This window comes from Pelobates fuscus, chromosome 6 (genome assembly GCF_036172605.1).
Source record: "Pelobates fuscus isolate aPelFus1 chromosome 6, aPelFus1.pri, whole genome shotgun sequence".
In the NCBI taxonomy this organism is placed as follows: Eukaryota; Metazoa; Chordata; class Amphibia; order Anura; family Pelobatidae; genus Pelobates; species Pelobates fuscus.
In genome coordinates this window covers 185924621-185945505 of record NC_086322.1, presented here as the reverse complement: position 1 = coordinate 185945505, position 20885 = coordinate 185924621, and the positions used below count along the sequence as shown (strand labels likewise).

General features: G+C 37.8%; 1 protein-coding gene across 5 annotated transcripts in view; it reads right to left on the bottom strand.

Moving 5' to 3' along the window:
- The window catches only part of PPP3CA (protein phosphatase 3 catalytic subunit alpha), a 216276-nt gene extending 195680 nt beyond the window's left edge, over positions 1-20596 (bottom strand). For 2 of the 5 annotated variants that reach the window (XM_063458570.1, XM_063458571.1), the window contains exon 1: positions 19895-20596. In XM_063458570.1, coding sequence (XP_063314640.1) covers positions 19895-19952 — 58 coding nt within the window. In that variant the 5' untranslated portion in view covers positions 19953-20596. The remainder of the gene's footprint in view (positions 1-19894) is intronic. The other 3 variants (XM_063458573.1, XM_063458572.1, XM_063458574.1) reach the window with 2 other exon arrangements.
- Between the last annotated feature and the right edge of the window lie 289 nt (positions 20597-20885).

Sequence of the window (20885 nt, the reverse complement as noted above, 5' to 3'; positions counted from 1 at the left end):
TATAACTTTTGACAGAGTTGGAATTTCAGTTAAATTCAAACACAGTCAATATGAGTATTTCATAAAGATTTTATCTTTATGAAATACTAATTTTGCAGAGGGGTGACAGTGCAGCTCTTATCTTAAATGTTAGAGACTCAAATTTCATCTTTACATTATGCTAGCAAATTTCTACATTTAGCTAAAACTAGAGGTTAAAAGTTATTTTAAAAAAACTAAACAAAAAAGAAAACATTCACATCCCTATCCTCTCACCAAGTCTGTGCCAAACCCATGCCAATCAGCACAGATATAAGAAGGCCATCTATGATAACAGACATGCACAGTACGGACTTCATATATCTGCCCTCCTCTGTGCATCTCTCCTGCTTGAATTCAGCCTAAGGGCAAAGGCCATGACTGCTAAGGGAAGTAGGGAAGAGGGGAAAGCTTTGTGTGAGAGCAGCAAGGAGAAAAACTACCCAGAATAACGTTTTGTAGCTGCTTTGGACAAGCAATCTGAGAAAGGAGCGAGTGAACGGATAATTTATGTTTCCACAAAGCCAACATGAAGTGTACGGGACTTTTAAACGGTTATAAGCAAGTATGTGCATCCCAAACAGGGATATGCAGTAGATGTGTGTCTTACAGCAAACGCAACACCCACTGAAAAGAAAACGCAATTAAAGTGCTCAGCAGGAGATAGAGGTAATGGAAATAAAGGGAAGAAGCACGTAATTGGTTAGAAAACTGCAAACATATCTGTTATGACATTTTACTTCAGCAATTGTTTCTATTATTAGCCTATTTAGCAGAAATACTCCAGAGAAATCAAGTTTTTTGGAGGGATGTATATGAAGAAACAGCTTGCACAAGCTGCATATCTTTAAAGTTTGAGCTGGAGAAAGAGTTTGCGGTCTGTGCTATAGAATAGACCAATCAGAGGCTTCTCGTTTAGAAGTCTCGGTGCTGGAGCAGCAAGCTCTCACACGCACACAATTGCACCTTTCCAGTGATCCTTAGTGAGCATTAGAGCTCACGGAGGAGTGGGGAATGCAGGAGAACGCAAGCTTAGTATGCCTGCTGTTTCCATTAGATCTGAGAAAGCAGACAAAAACCTCCCCGGGTGAATGACAACCAAAGAGTGGTTTCTGCCCCAGTTATAAAAGTGAAGATTTCTATTAAAAGAAAAAATATAATAGGACAGGACTTCAGACATACAAAGCACTTCAGCAAGCTGAAGTATTCCTTTAAAGGTTCTTATAATGTTTTATAAGAACTAAACCAGAAACGCTGAAGTAATTTTCTTACTCCCATATACGGGTGTTAACCACAATTGACTTCCCTTGAAATCTGCCTACCCTGTAACAAGCCTTCTTCTACAAGCCCCAACAGACACAAAAATGCTTTCCTGGCAGAATATAGGTCTGATGAAATACTTTGGAACATTCTCATTATGAATGATACATACTGCACAATTCAGCAAAGTATTTAAATCTATTTTTTTTTTTTATTATTTTTTTTTTTTTAAGGAGACAAAAAAAAAAAAAAAAAAAAAAAATAACTTGAATTTCCTGTTCAGGCCTCAATTTAATTCTTTCAGACAATCTGTTAGAAAAATGTTTCAAATGACTTATTTATTTATTTATTTATTATTGCCATTTATATAGCGCCAACAGATTCCGTAGCGCTTTACAATATTATGAGAGGGGGATTTAACTATAAATAGGACAGTTACAAATAAACTTACAGGAACAATAGGTTGAAGAGGACCCTGCTCAAACGAGCTTACATTCTATAGGAGGTGGGGTGTAAAACACATTAGGACAGGAATTTACAATCAAATAAGGTGGGCTGCCCTTTTGGAGAGGGCAAGAGACAGGTATGTGAGGTAAGGGTTAGTCTTGGAGGCCATAAGCTTTCCTAAAGAGATGGGTTTTAAGGCACTTCTTAAAAGATGCAAGACTAGGGGAGAGTCTGATGGCGGTAGGCAGGCTATTCCATAGGAAGGGAGCCGCCCGCGAGAAGTCCTGCAAGCGCGAGTTGGCCGTACGAGTGCGGACAACGGACAGGAGGTGGTCACGGGCAGAACGGAGAGACCGAGAAGGGACATACCTATGGATCTGTGAGGAGATATAAGAGGGGCTAGAGTTGTTCAGTGCTTTATAGGTGTGAGTTAGTACCTTGAATTGACTCCTATAGCATACAGGAAGCCAATGTAAGGACTGGCAGAGGGGACTTCTCTGCAGAAGGGAACATTATATGTTGATAAATAATTTTAACGAGTTTTCTAACAGGTTGTGATCATTTCAAAATTGTATCCAAAATAATGACATCAAGGCCTTAGTTAAGGCTACTTTACGGTCTGACCTTTAACCCTTTAGTAACCAAGTAGTGCAGTAATTCTGTCATAACAAATGACACTTTGATTATCCTATTGCAAAATGGAATGACCCACTCATCTATCAGGGGACACCAAGCACCAAAACTGCATCCTAATATGTGGTTAGGATACAAAAAGAGGACAAGCCTCTAAACATGCATTTTAAGTGACATTTTTTTTATATTTTTATATGGCAGCCAGGTTAGTACCCCCCCAAATAAAAACCTTTTTATTGAAAACGAATGCAGTTTGTTAGATCTAACGCAAATAATAATTCATCTAACTTGATCTAACATAGAAGAAGCAAAATTAACAATTTGTTTTGCGGGGTAGTTAACCAGTCATCATGTATATATTTTTTTTTGTGAATTCTAGAATCAAAATATTTGTGATTAAATATACATTTCTATAGGTAGCCGGTCTAAAATAAACTGAAAGCATAACATTATTTTCTACAAAAATAAGTAATAAAATTAAATAAAATAAAAAGTACCTTTTTACAACAAAGTATCATCACAGTGAAATAAACAGTCAAATCAGTTTTAGCACTCCCTATAAAATACCAAATAGCTCTGTAATTATGTGAAATCCAAAACAAAAACAAACAAAAAAAAATTGTAAAATATAAACGTTATCTTACCAGATCCAACAAAGATCTATTAGGTTAAATGCCTGAAACTTTCAGCCCACTGTAGTGGTTATGATGTGAGGTGTACCCTGGCCCTATCTACAAACAATGGAACTATTTGCAACAGTTTACCCCCTTACTGGGTCCCTGCCAGGTTCATTGGGTCATTCCTCCTCTTATTATGTACACCCTGCTTCTAAAGAGCTCCTGAAGCTGGGTGTCTAAGCGGTCTCTTCAATCATTGGCTGACTGCATTCGCTGACCACACAGAATGGACATTAGCATGCCCAGAACTCTTGTTACAGGCTGCCTGATGACGCCCCAGTGACACTGCCATAGGTGGAGTTACACTTCTGACAGCAGAGAGGTTAAACCTTGTATTTTGCAGGTTTTTTAATTGAAAGACTCCAGGCATCATGACCCATTTAAATCACTGAAGTGTACATGGTGCATTGAAAAACTCTAGAAAGTATTAAAAAACAAAATAGTCAGCATATAGAATCGGAAGTTCCCCAGGAAACAGAGGTAAATATCAAAAGGTTTGAAAAAAAATTGCATACTTACCATAAAATGCTGCTAGGTGACTCCTGGCACCTTTATCACTGCAGAGCACTTAAATACAACACTATTTTCAAATAAAACATTAGCTGGTCTCACCAATTAATTAAGACTATTATTAAGCGTGACCTATCAAATAATTTTGTACGCAGGAAACCAAAGAGCAGAATTCCTGCTGTTAAACGGCAGCTCTCAAAAATCCACAGACACCAGGAGTCACAGGGAATAAATAAGAAGATAGCATTTTTACCAGGACATCTGCAAACCATTGATCATGCCGAATAGAATTACATCTTCAGTCATTGCTGGCATTAGGCAGAGAATACACATTGAAAAGAAAAGAAAAAAAAAAACCAACACAATAATGCAAGTCTACAGGCAACATGCTGAGTAATTTTATAACAGTGCCAGAAAACAAGAAGACATGCTGTAAGAAACTCCAAGACACATTCATTTCTCTAAAGCCTACAACAGCATCAAGCCATAGAAAGTTGACATCTACATTAACTAGACTGGGGTGCAAACTTTCAACACCAAACTAGGCCTGAAGTAAAGACAGATTATGCACCTAAATAAATAGCCATTTGGTAACAGTTATAATGTACATTGTGTGGATGGATGCAGGATTTTGTGTAAATCAAGTCGATTTAAATTGTGATTTTGTTTATAAATCACTAGTGAGTAAGACTATTTAAATCACAATTTTAAACATAAAGACACATTCTTGCTGGCTGTTATTTTATTTTTTCCAACCAGGTGCATATCTGGTTCATATTCACAATACTACATTTTCAATTTTTTTTTTTTTTAACAGATAGATCAGAACGGAGTTATTTGTATATTAAATGTATCCCGTTTAATGGGTCAATCACTAATATTTGGAGAAAAAAAAGGTAGATTGTTTTATTTAACTAAACTAAAAACACATTCATGTATTTAAAGCTTAAAGATCATTGTTTGCTAAACTAATTGCAAAAATAGAAAAATGAACCACACTCAATTCAATTAAAGGACCACCATAGTGCCAGGAAAACAAACTAGTTTTCCTGGCACTATAGTGCCTTTAGGGTGAGGAAGGGGGTTAATCCCTTACCTTTCTCCAGCGCCGGGCTCCCTTGGCGCTGGGACTCTCCTCCCTCTTCTGATGTCATCGGCTGAATGCGCATGCACGGCAAGAACCGGGCGCGCATTCAGCCAGTCCATAGGAAAGCATTCTCAATGCTTTCCTATGGACGCTGGCGTCTTCTCACTGTGAAAATCAGTGAGAAGCGCGGAAGCCACAGCCACTAGAGGCTGGATTAACCCTAAAGTAAACATAGCAGTTTCACTGAAACTGCTATGTTTACAGCAGGCAGGGTTAATCCTAGATGGACCTGGCACCCAGACCACTTCATTAATAAAGGAACACTATAGTCACCTAAATTACTTTAGCTAAATAACGCAGTTTTAGTGTATAGATCATTCCCCTGCAATTTCACTGCTCAATTCACTGTCATTTAGGAGTTAAATCACTTTGTTTCTGTTTATGCAGCTCTAGCCACACCTCCCCTGGCTATGATTGACAGAGCCTGCATGAAAAAAAAAACTGGTTTCACTTTCAAACAGATGTAATTTACCTTAAATAATTGTATCTCAATCTCTAAATTGAACTTTAATCACATACAGGAGGCTCTTGCAGGGTCTAGCAAGCTATCAACATAGCAGGGGATAAGAAAATCTTAATTAAGCAGAACTTGCAATAAAGACAGCCTAAATAGGGCTCTCTTTACAGGAAGTGTTTATGGAAGGCTGTGCAAGTCACATGCAGGGAGGTGTGACTAGGGTTCATAAACAAAGGGATTTAACTCCTAAATGGCAGAGGATTGAGCAGTGAGGCTGCAGGGGCATGTTCTATACACCAAAACTGCTTCATTAAGCTAAAGTTGTTCAGGTGACTATAGTGTCCCTTTAAGTTGAAGTGGTCTGGGTGCCTACAGTGGTCCTTTAAGACAGGGTGTTTACCTAAACCAAGGGCCAGCACAAGCCCAGAAGATAATACCAGTATTAGAAAAAGGGTCCAGACACTCCATTGTGTTCAAGCACCTTTATTAGAACATGTGGAGTCGAAATGTTGCAGTGTTCCACACCTTCTACTAAAGGTGCCTGAACCCTTTTTCTAATGCTGGTATTTGTGAACGGAAGACTTAAGAGACTAAAAAAAAAAAAAAAAAAAGACTGCGTTGGTTTGCCCCCTTACCTGTGTTCTCGCTGGGCGCCAAGCCTCTGATGCTGGCTGATATGCGTTTGGGTTCTGCAGAGCTGCAGAAGCTAGATGTTGATCCCCCGTCAGCTGAGTGCTCTCAGCCAAGACACCTTCCAAGAGCACTGCTAGAAGATGCTCTTTAAGTGGTATACCACTCAAATTGTCAACTTATTGTACGTGCAAACCTACGACTGACATATAGGAGTATTAATGCAGCAATCAGGATGGCGGTTATGTTCCAAAAATATTTTATCTTATGGTCTCATGTAGATAATCTAGTTTTTCATGTATTGCAGAATTACTCCTGACCTCTAGGTTTACATTCTCTCACTACCCAAGGAGAAATTGACAAACATGGAAAATTAACCACATTGTGGTTACAAGATTCCTTTTCAATTATATTGGGCGTCAAAAATAAAGTTGGTCATTCCATACCTATGGACAAACTGACTTTCTTTTCAACCTCCACCAAGTCAGAAAGTCATGGATACCATGGCTACTGCATACAATTAAATTGCCTTACCACTGATATTTTTGGACCAGCGCGCAACTTTATTATTATGTGTTTTTTTTATATACTGTATCTAAAATGACCCTCACAGTGTATTTGTCCATAAGTATGTAATGCAATTTTTATTTGTATTTTTGCACTCTGTGATGGTGATAAAGATGATTAAAAAAAAAAAGAAACACCCAGCATATAGAACTATATTCTAACCTACATATTGCACCTAAGAAGTAGATATCTGAAATGCCCCTTTAAAGACTAGTTAAAAACAAGTTCTTGATATTTTAAAAGCCTGCAGTGTACTTTTAATCATGAAGCATTTTTTTCCCCCTGAACATGCACTGTTTGCATCAAGCTGAGAGCAGACAGGGGTACTAGTTGTCAATAGCCTCTCTTTGCACCTGGGAAACGGCTTCACTAAAAATAGATGGTGAAGATTGCCCCTACAAATTGTAAGTGAAACCAAGAGTCTTGAGAACATGGCACAGGTACAGATATAGCTTGTTTGTTTAAAGCTCACACTACATAGGCTTAACCCTTTAAGGACCCACTACGATAATTATCATTTCAAAATATGTCCTGCATACCTGTATTTAGTTCTGGCAGATACTTAAAGCAGTTTGCAGTATGTAATATGGTAGGACATTTTATTTTGAAGTAAGATGCTAAACGTAAAAAAAAAAAAACAAAAAAAAAAAACACATTTACGTTTCCAATACATATGGATAATGCATATTGAAAATATGCATTAGTTATACTTCTCAGAGGCAGAAGTACATCATTTTTGTTATCAACTTATATGTTATTTATATATTTTTTGGTTATTTGTATACCATTTCTTTTATAGGTACGGAAAGGTTTCCCATTTTTAAAATTATTTTTTCATAATAAAAAGATTTTATTCGTATTAGTGCCCTTATGAGGTTTCACATATGAATTTCAACATCGTGCGACTCTGGCAAATTATCAGGAAGGGTGCATTCCTCTGGCATCCAGAAGTTATTAGTGAAGGAACAGTGGCATCCCCTCATTGATCGGTTTCTTCTGTCTAAGAAGTGACGCATATGCAAATAATTTTCAAGTAATCAATATTTATCAATGTTTAACAGTTTAAAATATACAATGTGTTAACTAGGGACTGCGTGTAAGCTGCTATCAAAATATTAGTAAAGGTGCAGCACACTTGCAAGGGCTGTTCACTAAAGACTACCAAAGCACTTCTTTATGTGTAAAGAGTCCATGCTATTTTTTCCCCCATTTTACAAAAAGTGCAGATTTCATTAGAACTTTTGCAATTTTCTCAATTAACGGTTATACTCCCTAGCTGTCAAACAACCGGTCTTGTTACTTCCTAGTTGTTTAGTTCAATGGAGCTAAACCCAAGAGGCAGGCAATTGACCAGGAGTCCCTGCCTTGGCAAGTCTATAATTTGACAGCCATAGAGCCATCTGGGCTGAGTTTAAATGGGAGGGCTTGGGGTGTCTTGCAAAGGCTTTAGATACGAGATTTGTAGGTTTTGCAAGTAGTTTTTGCGTTTTGTTTTTTAGATACACTCCCAGAGAAAAAAAAAAAAAAACTAGCACTGTTTTATTTATTTATTTTGGAGGTGTCCCTTTAAACGTGAACTTTATATCAATATAGCTGAACTAAATACATTGTTGACCAGAATAATTGTCCAATTTTATTTAAACCAAAGTTTTATTTAAATGCTCATAATTAAAGTAACACTCCGAGCACCATAACCACTTCAGAGTGCTGTGGTGGTTATAGTGCAAAAAGCACCTTGGCACCTCTGTAAGTGGCCAAGCCATTTGCTAACCATTTAACTTCTTACCTATTCATCTGCAACTTAAAGTGGCACTGTAACAGTCTGGGGACTTTCCCAAATTAGCAAAGTCCCCCAATGGTGACATTGGCCGGGGGCAGGTAAAGGAGAGTTTACTTACCTGATCCAGTCCCCGCATGCACTGCCATCTTGATCCGGTGGGTCATCTTTGGAGCCGATGTCACTGCTGTACTCTAGCGTGCATTGACACATTAGCGAGACTGCAGGATCCTCCTTAGACACAGAAAATTCCGGCCACTGTTGACGGCTGGCAGTATTGACTCTTAGAGGCCTCGAGTCTAAGAGACTCATGCAGAGGAGAAATACAGAGACAAAGTAGTCCCAACTAAGAGTACTGAACTGATGGTATAATTTATTTAAAAAACATATTTTTTTGGGGGGGGGGGGGTAGGGGGCAAAGGGTGATAGAAGCGCCCCTTTCTTTCTTTCCATCATGATAGATTTATGCTGGTTTTCCCCCTTGAGATATATTGCAATCACACCTGATGCATGTGATGTGTTTCCCTAAAGCAAAACCCAACAGGAAGATGGGCTGTTGCAAACTACACAAACATGTATTCCTGACCCAATATTTTTAAAATCACCATCTAGCCCCCCTGTCCACCCTTGCCCTCCTAAAATATATTAAAATCTTACTTTTATTCTAGTCTGCAACTGCAGCCTCTGATCTGTCTGCTTGGCTGACATTATCAGAAGTGATTATCTGAGCCAATCACAATGCTTTCCCACAGGATTGGCTGAGACTGTCAAAGAGGCAGAGCCAGCACAAGCCAAATAGAGCACTGAATCAATTCATCTCCATTAGGAAAGTTCAGTATCTCCATGCAGAAGGAACTGCCCTAGGAAGCACCTCTAGCAGCCATCTGAGGAGTGGCCAGTGGAGGTATCCCTAGGCTGTTATATAAATACTGCATTTCCTCTTAAAAGACAGTGTTAACTGCAAAAAGCCTGAAGGGAATGGTTCTACTCAAGAAGATGTAGTTGTTCTGGTGACTATAGTGTCTCTTTAATTAGCTTTGCAAAATATAATTCTGTACTTTTGTGTTTGCGCTGTTCCTTAATCTGTTAATTCAAGTGCAACGTTGACAGAGAAGCAGTAATACAGTGCAGAGTGCTCTATCCGTCCATATTCTAGGCCAGGTGACTAAATTGCGGCACTCCCTGTGGGAGGTGCAATGTATCTAATGTACAAAACAATTAAATAAATCTAGCAGAAACATTTATTCATATAGACTTTTAAATCTTATATGATAAAATTATTTTGTAGGTAGAAATGATTACCTAAGCAGCCCATCACCCAATCTAAGATTTGAACAGGTTTCAGAGCCATTTTAACATAAATGGTCAGACCAGGGTGGACTAAATGCATTTAAAAAAAAAAAAAAAAAAAAAAAAAAAGGCATTTCAAAAACAATTTGTAATAAATAAATATCTTTATATTCTCTCTTTGAATGGACTTCTCTTTATCTATAGCAACAGAGATGTTTCTTACATAGGTCTGCTAAGTTCTGGTAAACCATTCAAAGTTACTACACATACGCTTGTGTAAGCCAACACTGCTACAAATGCATGCAGCAGTTAAAATGTAAAAAAAGAAATAAAAAAAAATACAATGCTGCAAAAGCTTTTAGTGCGCAATTGCCCGTCTTCCTGTTGGGTTTTGTATTAGGGAAACACAACACATGCATTAGGAGTGATAGCAATGTATCACTTCCTGTTAAAGTGTTATGGTGCAAGAGAAACGGGGAAAAACAACATGAAGCTGTCATGACAGAAAGAAAGATTCTTTTAGTCTTAAGAGACAATAGTCATACAAGGGACATTCCAACACATAAAACAATCATTAACCCAATACACATTAAATTATGTACATCCAACATAATTATGCAACCCCAAAATAATACATACACTATCAATGTTATCCCACAATGTCAAATACAGTATCTATAATGGGTAGATTCAAAATTAAAATTAGCCTCTTTCTCAATGATTTGCAGACATTTAAACAAAAAAAAACCACACTAAAACAGCATGTCTACCCCGGACGTAACAGAATAATTTCATAATGTTTTATTATTTAACTTTTTACCTCGTTAAAATATACATTGCTATTATAAACATAACGCCTGTCTGTATCAAGAGTAAAATTTGTATTTAATAAAGATGGACAGTATACAGATCCTTATTAAATCATGAGCAGCACCGTAAAACCACTGCAAAATAGGATTTTCAAAGTTATTAAAAAAGACAATATGCACACTCCGTGGTTTGGTTCCAACAGGCAAGTCTTTACCAAAACTCTTTCCAAAGGTGATCCATGATATATAAATACCTGCACACTTTGGAAAAAAATAAATAAAAAAAATGCAGTGGAGATAGTTAATTAAAAATCATGTATACAGAGAAGGGGTGTGGATTTTTTTTTTTTTTTTTAAGATCAAGTCAGAGTACCAATTTCCCCAAAGCAATATATTTAAAAAAAAAAATCTTCCTGCATGGTGCTTCGAACTCTATATCGTTATGAAATCAACATCCCTGCAGGGATACAGCACATTTGCTGAATCTGCAGTACCAGGGAATATAAGTCAATTGTGTCTCTCCATGGTTTTCAAGTGTGTTGTAGCCATTGCATAAACCCGTGGCCAGCATAGGTTTATAGGATATGTGGTTCAACCCTCAAAGTTAGAAGGGACAAACCACTGCAAAAAAGTTAGGAGCCAGAGAAATCAAGGCCAAAAATACAATACTTAAAGGGACACTATAGTCACCAGAACCACTACAGCTTAATGTAGTTGTTCTGAAGTCTATATCATGTCCTTGAAAACTTTTCAATGTAAACACTGACTTTTCAGACAAAAGGCAGTGTTTACATTGCTGCCTGGTGACATCTCTAGCGACAGTCACTAAGACAGCCTCTAGAGGTGCTTCACGTACGTTAATGTTCCCTATAGGGATGCATTGATTCAATGCATCTCTATGAGAAGTTAAATGGGCGCAGTGGCATTTTTAAGTGCATGCGCAATAGTCTTCCAATGCTTTCCTAGGGGGAAGTATTAGATTGGCTGAGATTGTCAACATTGATGATCTCAGCCATGGAAGTGGAGCCAAACTTATGAAAGTATCATGTGCAAATCTGGGTCAAATGTTAAATAAGCAGCAGTTATTTTAGGGCTGATTTTTTTGCCACTCAATCCTAATTATTCAATTGTTTTTAAAAGAATAAGTGTGCATATCTTAAACCACCTATTCTGAAATGTAGATCACTTGTCTCATTACAGTAGTTAAAATAGCTTCATTAGTCAAAAAGCATTGATACGAAAGCTTTCTGTAATAAATCGTTTTAGTTGTTTCTCTCCTATGTCAAAGCCTGGTGTTGGTGCTGCTCTGACACAGAACCTGCCACTCCCTCTACTTCCCATTGCAGGTATTGCTTCCCCTTAGCCAGAATTCAAGCAGAAAGCATGCACAGTGGATGAGCGCTCTCATCTCTGTGCAAATCAGCACATACTGAACTGGCTGAGGGGGAGGAGGGGAAAGGACAGCTTATTAACCTCTGATTTTTGATAAAGCTAGACATTTGCTAGCAGAAATTATAGATTAAATTTGATTCTCTTTCATTTAAGATTAGGTTGTATTTTCATGACAGGTACACTTTAAGATTAAATTAGAGGATTTATGTGTGCACAATCTTCAAAGCCTGTTACCTAACTTGATTAACAGGCAAGGAGTCTTCTGACTCATCAAAACAGTTACCTTTTTTCCCCACTTTTTTTAAAGCAAATCACTGCTGAGACACCAAGCTAAAAAAAAAATAAAAGTGGATTTTAAATAACATGTAATTACATCATTGTTACTAACCCAACTGTATAATTATTATGAACATCGTGAGGCTTTCCCTGTGTAAAAGGAATATTGATGTCAATTACCTTCTTCAGAAGAATCAATGCACATTTTCTAGGATACAGTTCAGAACTACATGCTGGCAATTGCAATGTATTGGGTATTCCTTTTGTATCAAAATTCTGCATTATACTAGTAACCTTAGTTCAGATTTATACAAGGCCAAAAAACAAAAGCATATTCAATATAGTCTGTTATTGTGCTGGAAGTGAGGCTTCACCATATGTCAAACATTTTCTTTGCCAGGTTAAACATGGCTTTGTAAACTTGGGGTTTTACCCACAAGGTTACATAAAGTGCTTAGACGCTGTTTAATCAAATCATACTATATGTGTGGTTCTTACTTGCATGATACATTTGGTGACCCTATAAACACATTTTTAAATATGCCCTGGCATTTAATTGAACTGCAACTCTCATTATTTAAGCCAATTTCATGTGGTGGTATAGTATAGAGATTCTTAATTTCCACCCTCAGGCCCTGACAAACAGTCAGTTATTTTTTTTACAGAAAGATTCAGCTAAATCTAAGCAGGTCAGACAGGGTTACTATCTTTCTGTCAGGTCTAATTAAAGAAAAACAATGTAAAATGGAGGATTATATAATAACGATTACGCGGGGAAAGGCTGATACACTACTCATACTTGTTTTTTTTAAAGTTAGAAATGCTCCTTTAATATATTAATATACTGCATCCTACCCCCTTAAATAATAATAACACACCTTTATATTAAAAATGTACATGTCATTTAGACCTCGGACATACTCCTCACTGCAGGTCTGCAAACCATAGCTCACTGAACTCATGAAGACTATGACTTTTGCTCAATTATTGCTTCTCATGAAAAGGCATTATGGACATATGGCGCATGTGTGATCCAGTGCTCAAAAAGAAGCACAGAACACACACAGCACAAAATATATATTCAATAACTGAATCTACTTTAGTATAAAGCACCTAGTTGCCATCTGATTGACAGCCACTAAAGACAAAATGTAAACATCTGCAAGGCCGTATTGGCAGCATATATGCCCCATAATTACTTAATTAAAGGGAGACCCCAGGTACCAATACAACTTTAACACATTTAATAGTTATAACGTTTAATAGTTTAACCTTTTTGCATAAAGTAAATAAATGTTTTTTGCTGAATGCTGCACCATAAGCCTGCCTCTTTAGCCACACCCCATAATAAAAAAAAAAACAAAAAAAAAAACTTCCTTATGAAATGTATGCACACACTGACAGCACTGGAAAGCAACCTGCATTAGAAGGAAAGGACAAGCAGAGAGACAGCAGCTCACTCAGTGATATTGGGGCTGATACTATGTGAATAATTTCATACACAAGTCTTTCTGGCATTAGGGTGTGTGGCTTTAAAGAGGCAGGTTTATGGTGGAGCATTCTGCAAAACATTCATTGTTTTTGTGCAAAAACTATGAAGATCTGAGCATACCAAAGAAATACATCACATTAATGAGGCCAACATTATCAAATGCATCAAAATTGTATAGGTGTCTCGGGTGACCCTCATAGAAGTAATTTTGGTGCTTAGATTATCCTTTCACCAGTTAGAGGGCTGCAGCCAGACCAGTCCTGCCTTACAGCATTCAGAGTAAGACCAGACATTCTGTGTACCAACTGCTTCTAGATAAGCCAGCCGTATACAAGGTACAGCCAACAACAGGATAGAGTGTATTGGAAAATGTCCTGGAAATATTTGTTAGATTCCCTCTACATCGCTGTCCTAATATGTTAACGTTTGCAGAAATCCCAGCACAGCTTTTTTTTTTTTTTTTACTACTTTTCCGAGTGATAACAAGGGAATCCCTGATTCAGTGTGCACCTAAATCTTAAAGCTGACGTTGTGTAGAATTCATTATATGCTACAGATCGCATCAAGGGATGGTGGTTAGAAGGGATTACCATATATACTCGAGTATAAGTCTAGTTTTTCCGCACATTTTTTGTGCTGAAAAAACCCCACTCGACTTATACTTGAGTCAATGTCTGTATTATGGCAACTTACATTGCCATAATACAGACTAGGACCGCTGGGCTCATTACAAGCCCGGCGGTCCTGTTGGGGGCTGGCAGGAAGCATTTACTTACCTTTCCTGCAGCTCCATTCTCCTGCATTCTGGTCAGCTCCCCTGTAAATATCGCAAGAGCCGCGGAGTCAGAGCGTTCCCACAGGTTACCGTGGCAACGCTCCGCGCGAGACGCAGACCGCGAGACTTACAGGGGAGCTGACCGGAACGCAGGAGAAGGGAGGAGACAGGAGCTGCAGGAAAGATAAGTAAACTCTTCCTGCCAGCCCCCCTCCTGCACAGTACACACCACTGGACCACAGGGACAAAAAAAAATTAAATAATAAAAAAATAATAATAAAATAAAATGGAAAAATTTAATAAAAAAATATTAAAATAAAAAATAATTATAATATTAAAATAAAAAAATTAGAATATTTAAATAAAAAAAATTAAAATAATAAAAATGCCCTCCCCCCCCCACACTACACACACACACACACACACACACACACTCTGCATTATATACACACACACTCATACAAACACACACTCTGCATTCACACAAACACACAGAGTGTGTTTATATAATGCAGAGTGTGTGTTTGTATGAGTGTGTGAATATATAATGCAGAGTGTGTGTGTGTTTGTATGAGTGTGTGTGTATATAATGCAGAGTGTGTGTTTGTATGAGTGTGTATGTATATAATTATAAAAATCACAGAATTTCATAGCCCCAAGTTTTACCCTCGACTTATCCACGAGGCATAGCATATTTCACAATTGTTGGTCACAAAACTGCACTCGACTTATACATGAGATCGACTTATACACGAGTATATACGGTAGTATTCAATATTTAAAATATCACACTACAGGTGCTTTGAACTCCGGATTTGGTATGTCTTGTCGTAGTTTCTCTGAAACTGTTTATGTTCTATGTGAACAAAGTTCTCCCTCAAAATGGCCAAGCACATTAGATGAAAGAATAGGTTAGGGCAATTCATTAGATTCTGGTGACCATATCATTTAGATCATCTAAAAAAGGTCTTACAATGCATATTTCAGTTGTCTACAGAGACAGGACGTTAGAAGATTGTTAAAGCAACACTTTTTTTATACTATGAATCATTTTGCATTTATACATAAGGAACAAAGTAGAGACTATTTTTCCTTATGTACATCCTGCAGGCTGACAAAGGGTAGAGTTTTAGTCCAGTGCTCCTCAACCCTCTCCTCAAGGCACACCTAACAGTCCAGGATTTATGGATTACCCAGGTGTGTGTAAAGTGTTTAGAAATAGAAATATAAACTGACTTAAGTCTAAGGTGCTTTTATTTTTTTTATTTTTTTAAAACACCTTAGACACACCTGGGCAATTCTTAAATCCTGGACTGTTATGTGTGCCCTGAGGAGAGGGTTGAGGAGCATTGTTTTAGTCTACCTCCCCATCCTTTGTAATTATTTGCCAAGTTCTTACCTCCTTTTAGAGAAGCAGCACTTTCAGCAGTGTGTGGACTCACAAAGCCCTGGGAAGGGAAGAGGCAGCATTTTACCACCAAGATCGCCACTAAACATGGGGGGGGGGGGGGGGGAATTCAGGGACAGATGCTTTAAAAGGCAACCAGTATAAAAGGACTTCAATACTACGGTAATGTGGACCTATCATCTGCATTCAATTTATTGGTACCTGCCTCGGAGTTCCAATAAGAACAGCTTCCCACCGTGTTACAGAGTAGACAAGTAAGGGTTTTTTTTGTCTCAGATCATACAATTATGTTTACGAACTACTTTGCCTTAAAAGGCAATTAACAGGAGTCAAATAACAGTTGTTATTGTGAATTTATGATGCTTTCACGTGCTACTTCATAAAGCTATAATGGTTTCAGTACCATAGTTTACAAACAGCAGACCAACTTCTATTTGTAGAATTCGAGAGGAAAAACAGCAAACATTCTACATATTTTCAACTAAATGGCTATTGCCATTGGACATTTTTACTGTAGCATATGCTGAAAATATCAAAAGTTAATCTGTGATATTTTTAAGCATAGACATTCAAGTAGATGCATCCATAAGAAGAATCAAAAGGATTTCCAAACTACCTTTCCAAAGCACTTGGCTTTGGGCAGTGTCCTTTCAAATGCTTCTCATGGAGAGGCATTTTGGACACAGTGATCACAGCTGGAAGCTGGATAAAAATAAATAAACAACTTACATGAAAATAGATATAAGTAATAAATAAATACATTCCAGAGAGAGAAATTTAGACAAATTGTATGAACAGAATAAAATACTTTGTGGTGTAATATTGAGGCAGCAAGGAAAATGCCACAGGTCTACTGTGCTCTGTTCCAAAAATGATAACTGGAGAAATTGTTATTATTTTTTCCATAACAAAAATCGATTTGTGTTCTCATACTTGCCTGGGAATTATGAGGAAGAAGACTAAGAAGCTTAAAGTACTCTGATTCAAGGAATCACCCAAAATGTGTGAAATTACTGTTAAATAAGCCTCGGCCTAATATGGCGTTGCAGACGGATCCTCACTACTCTGCCTCCTTATCTGAGGAACTCCTCAATGCTTTTACGGGAGGCCTATATATACAAACACACACACCTTTTGTCCCCGACACTGCCACGGTATGAGTTGGACTATTTTTACTACCAATGTTGTCTAGTTTGTCATTATCTGCTTATGATTCACTAACTATGCAGAATATTCCCATTCTATACTTCAGATGATTTAATGTGATGTTGCTACCAGAAGGCTGCTTCATTTTTCTTGCACCCACCACCACCACAACCACCTCCTCCTCAGGATTATGGATCATTATCATCAGCCTACAAATAAATAGTCCTAAAATGTTTTCATTTAAGTTTGCAGAAAGGCACTTATACTAGAGAATATTTTCTATTGGTTTATTGATTTTCCCCCCATATATAACTATATAAAATGGACACTGTATGTCTATAAGATACTAGTATGGAATCCTGTTGCCATGTACATCGCTATCTCTGTACCAATTGCCCACAAAAAATAAAGAATGTAAAATAAAGACACATTGTGCTGATATTGATGTGCTTCTCCAATATTGCCTCCAAGTCTGCAAGTTTGGAGACAAATTGTTTTTTTCTTAAGAAGTTTTGATTTCTTTATCTAACTTTATTCGTCTCACACAGGGGATTGCTTTTGCAATAGCAAACAATTAATGGAGCAAGATAGGCATTTCTAAAGTAAACACACTCTGCTATGATAGGTTCCAAAATGAATACATCTTTTCAGGAAATGTGTAACCAGGCTATGTGAGTCACAGCCAAGGGGTGTGTGGCTATAGCTACATAAACAAAGTGATTTAATTTCAAAATGTCACAGAATTGAGCAATGAGACTACATGTTCTATGCAACCAAACTGTATCTTTAAGCTAAAATTGTTTTTGGCACTTAGATTGACTTTTAATAATAATAATAATAATAATAATAATAATAATAATATCAACAGTCCTGCAATTGATGCATGAATGTGCAAACTAGGCTTCTAGAAGTATAAGGGAGAAGATTGCTAATGAGAAAAGAGATTTTGGTGGGTCGACTAGAATATGTATTGAAAACAAACAAAAGACAGCATTATCGAAGTCTTGAACTGGATCACCTTTTTAAATCCAAGCTAAAATTACAAAATGTGCAAAACAAAAACAACAACATGCTAAAATAGGTGACAGGTCTGCCTTAAACAAGACAATGCTTTCAGAATTATATAGCCTTCCTTTATACATAGGTTATACTATGCTTGGTTGCAAAAAGCCAACACAGAATTTGTTTAGAGAGAGCTTGAAAAATATTGAGTGAAACTGAATTTCAAATGTTAGGTCATGTACAAGAAAATATTTTTTACCCTGTTTTAATTAAACTAAAAAGGGGTTAAGTTCAGAACAGGAGTGAGGAATGTGGCACTGCTCCTACATGTAAAACCTCCTGACAGCACTCTGGAATTTGCAATTTCTAAACTGGCGATTTAACCACTCATTTGCCAAAGGGGTAAGAGGTAACGTTTTTCACCATAGGCAGAGTAAATACATCTTAACGGCAATGGCCCAAAGGTAGCCCTAGTTGATTTTGAACTGCAACTCCCATGGTGCTTTGCAATTACAGGAAATGTAGTTCTACAAACCAGCTGATGGGATTTGTTTTGACCAACTCAGATTTATAAAAAAACAAACAAAAAAAAAAAACATTTATTTTTATTTACATGTTGAATGTGAGATAGATTGCTAGATGGCGAATGGACAACTAAAAGAGAGTAGAAAAAAAATAAACATTGTATAATTTTTTATATTCAAACACTGAATTAGAATTACAGGCCTCAAAATCAATACTGAAGATGTCAAATCTAGGAATGTAACAAATTTCATAATAAGAGTGCATGAAACATTGGTCTCTGGGGGAGGTACCAATTTGAGGACATATTGACTGCAGGCTTTTCTCAAGCAATACAGCTACCTCCAGGGCATAAGTGAATCCCTTGGTGCAATATATCTCACCAAGCCAGTATAGCTGGATTATTAACCATGAATATGACATGCCAATACATCACAGAAGAAACCGGAAAAAAAAAAACACACAAAAAAAACAACAATTACAATTATATAAAAAATATAAATTTCCTATAATATAATCCAGGTGTCTAGTGCACTCCAGACAGAGCAATGGAATGTAGCCATGTTATGTGATAAGACACCTGCATTAGTATAATTTTCAATGGGTGGAATCTCAGACCACAAATCCTATTCATGCATTCACAGATGTGGTTATGAAAAACCATGAGGTGTGTGTGTGTATATATATATATATATATACACACACACACACACACACACACATATATATATACACACACACACACTTAAGAAAACTGCACAGATGTTCATTTCTAGCATTACTTAGCCATTAATAACTGTGTTTTAACACATATTTCAATGGTCATTTGTAAAATATAAAACTGGAAGACAAATACTTTTACGGAAGCATGTGATATAAATTGAATCATTAAGGCCACACCACAGGGGGCTAATCAGCATTATTCATCGTGCAGTCTGCCACCCCAGGCACATGTGTGCTGTCATTACTGCAGCAACAGCAGCTCCACAGTGTTGAGCTATGGCATAATAGATTGCAAAATGGTGTTATTACTGTGTGATCAGAAAGAACAAGGGATGATTCCATTTTGTTCACAGTCCCTAATCTAGGAATAAATATGAAGCACCGCAGATCTTCCTCTTAGAACCTAACAGCACCCCACCCAATGCTAATAATAATGATTAATTTCAACAACTACGTGACAGATTTATTTGCAAATTGTGATCAACGTTCTCTCGCCATATAAATGCGTTCTATACCTGTAGGAATGGACCACGCCATCTGTTTAGGGTGGAAATAAAATATGAGCAGCACACACCCTATACAGCTATAGCCATAATAGGGGGTGCAGTGTGGGGGTGGTAGGTAGGCATTGCCCCCCTAACGTTGGCATAGCTTGAGATCTCGGCTATGTATTTAGGAGGAAGTGGAGCCTGCGCAAGGTTTATGCTGTCTGACTCCCACCCTCTCTCTCTCTTACCCAACCACCCCCTCCCCCCAAAATACTGCAATGTAACACAGACCCACAGATCATTATGGACTGCAAAACGCAGCACTCACCCCTTACCCAAATACCCATATGTTGTCTGGCAGTCTAAGAAAGAAAGCACCTTTAAATCCTACCCGTACCCCAATCCTATACGGAGAATACACGGCCCCCCAAAAGCCCCAGTGCCTTACCTTTCACCACCCTGTCCAACGTTGATAACTTGGGATCCACCGCCTTGTTTTCAGACATTTCCAGATGGTGTGTGCACTTCTCGTAAAGAAAGAGGCTTTCAATGGATTACAGTCTTTAAATCCCAGTTTGGATCAAAGTTATTCCTTTTTTTTTTCTTTTTATCCTCTTTTTTTTCAGATCTGAATCATCAGCAATCAAAAAGGGGAGAAAAATGTAGAACCAGAAATACCCCTTTCCCCCCAAAAAACAAAATAGAATTATAAAGCCAAAGATTGTTGCAGCTAGCACTGAAATGCAACAGCCTATCTCTAGACAGAGACACTGCTACACTGTATTCCCTGACTGCCTCTGCTTTTACACACACTCTCCCTCTCACACATACACACACACATACATGCAAAGGCACTAGCACTCTACACCATCAGATATCAACCTATCCTCAGCCCAGTTTGGGTTACAACTCAGAGCCCTCCCCCTGCTCCCTCTCTCACTACACTATTGGTTCAGCAAAGCCATCAATCAGGCGTAGGAACCCTTTCAGGTATTTTCCTTCCCTAAACCTCACTGGTGTTACTATGGCTCTCTCTCCTGTCACTTTGGCTGCAGACTAGGAAGTGGAGGAGGAGTGGGAGGAGGGAACCACAGTGCTGGGAACAGCTTGGCAGGGAGATGCCCCACTAATGATTCCTTTGCAGCATTACAGACAACTGGAGCAGGATGACTGAGTATCTTAATGCCAGGATGTAAGCTGGGCATAGATTGGAGGTTCTGCTGAGGCATAGGATTGGCTTAAAGAAATCTGCTCCTCCTTTTAACTGTTATCCAGCCCAGTTTGTTTGCTGTCAGATAATATAGTGTGTATGGGAGATGCAGAAAACAAGCCCAGTGCTTTGAATATTTGGCTATGGTTTGTTGCAGTATTGACTGCACTGATGGTGATGAATGTGCACTAGTAATGGTGACATTGCTGCAATGGGGTCATTTGGTGGC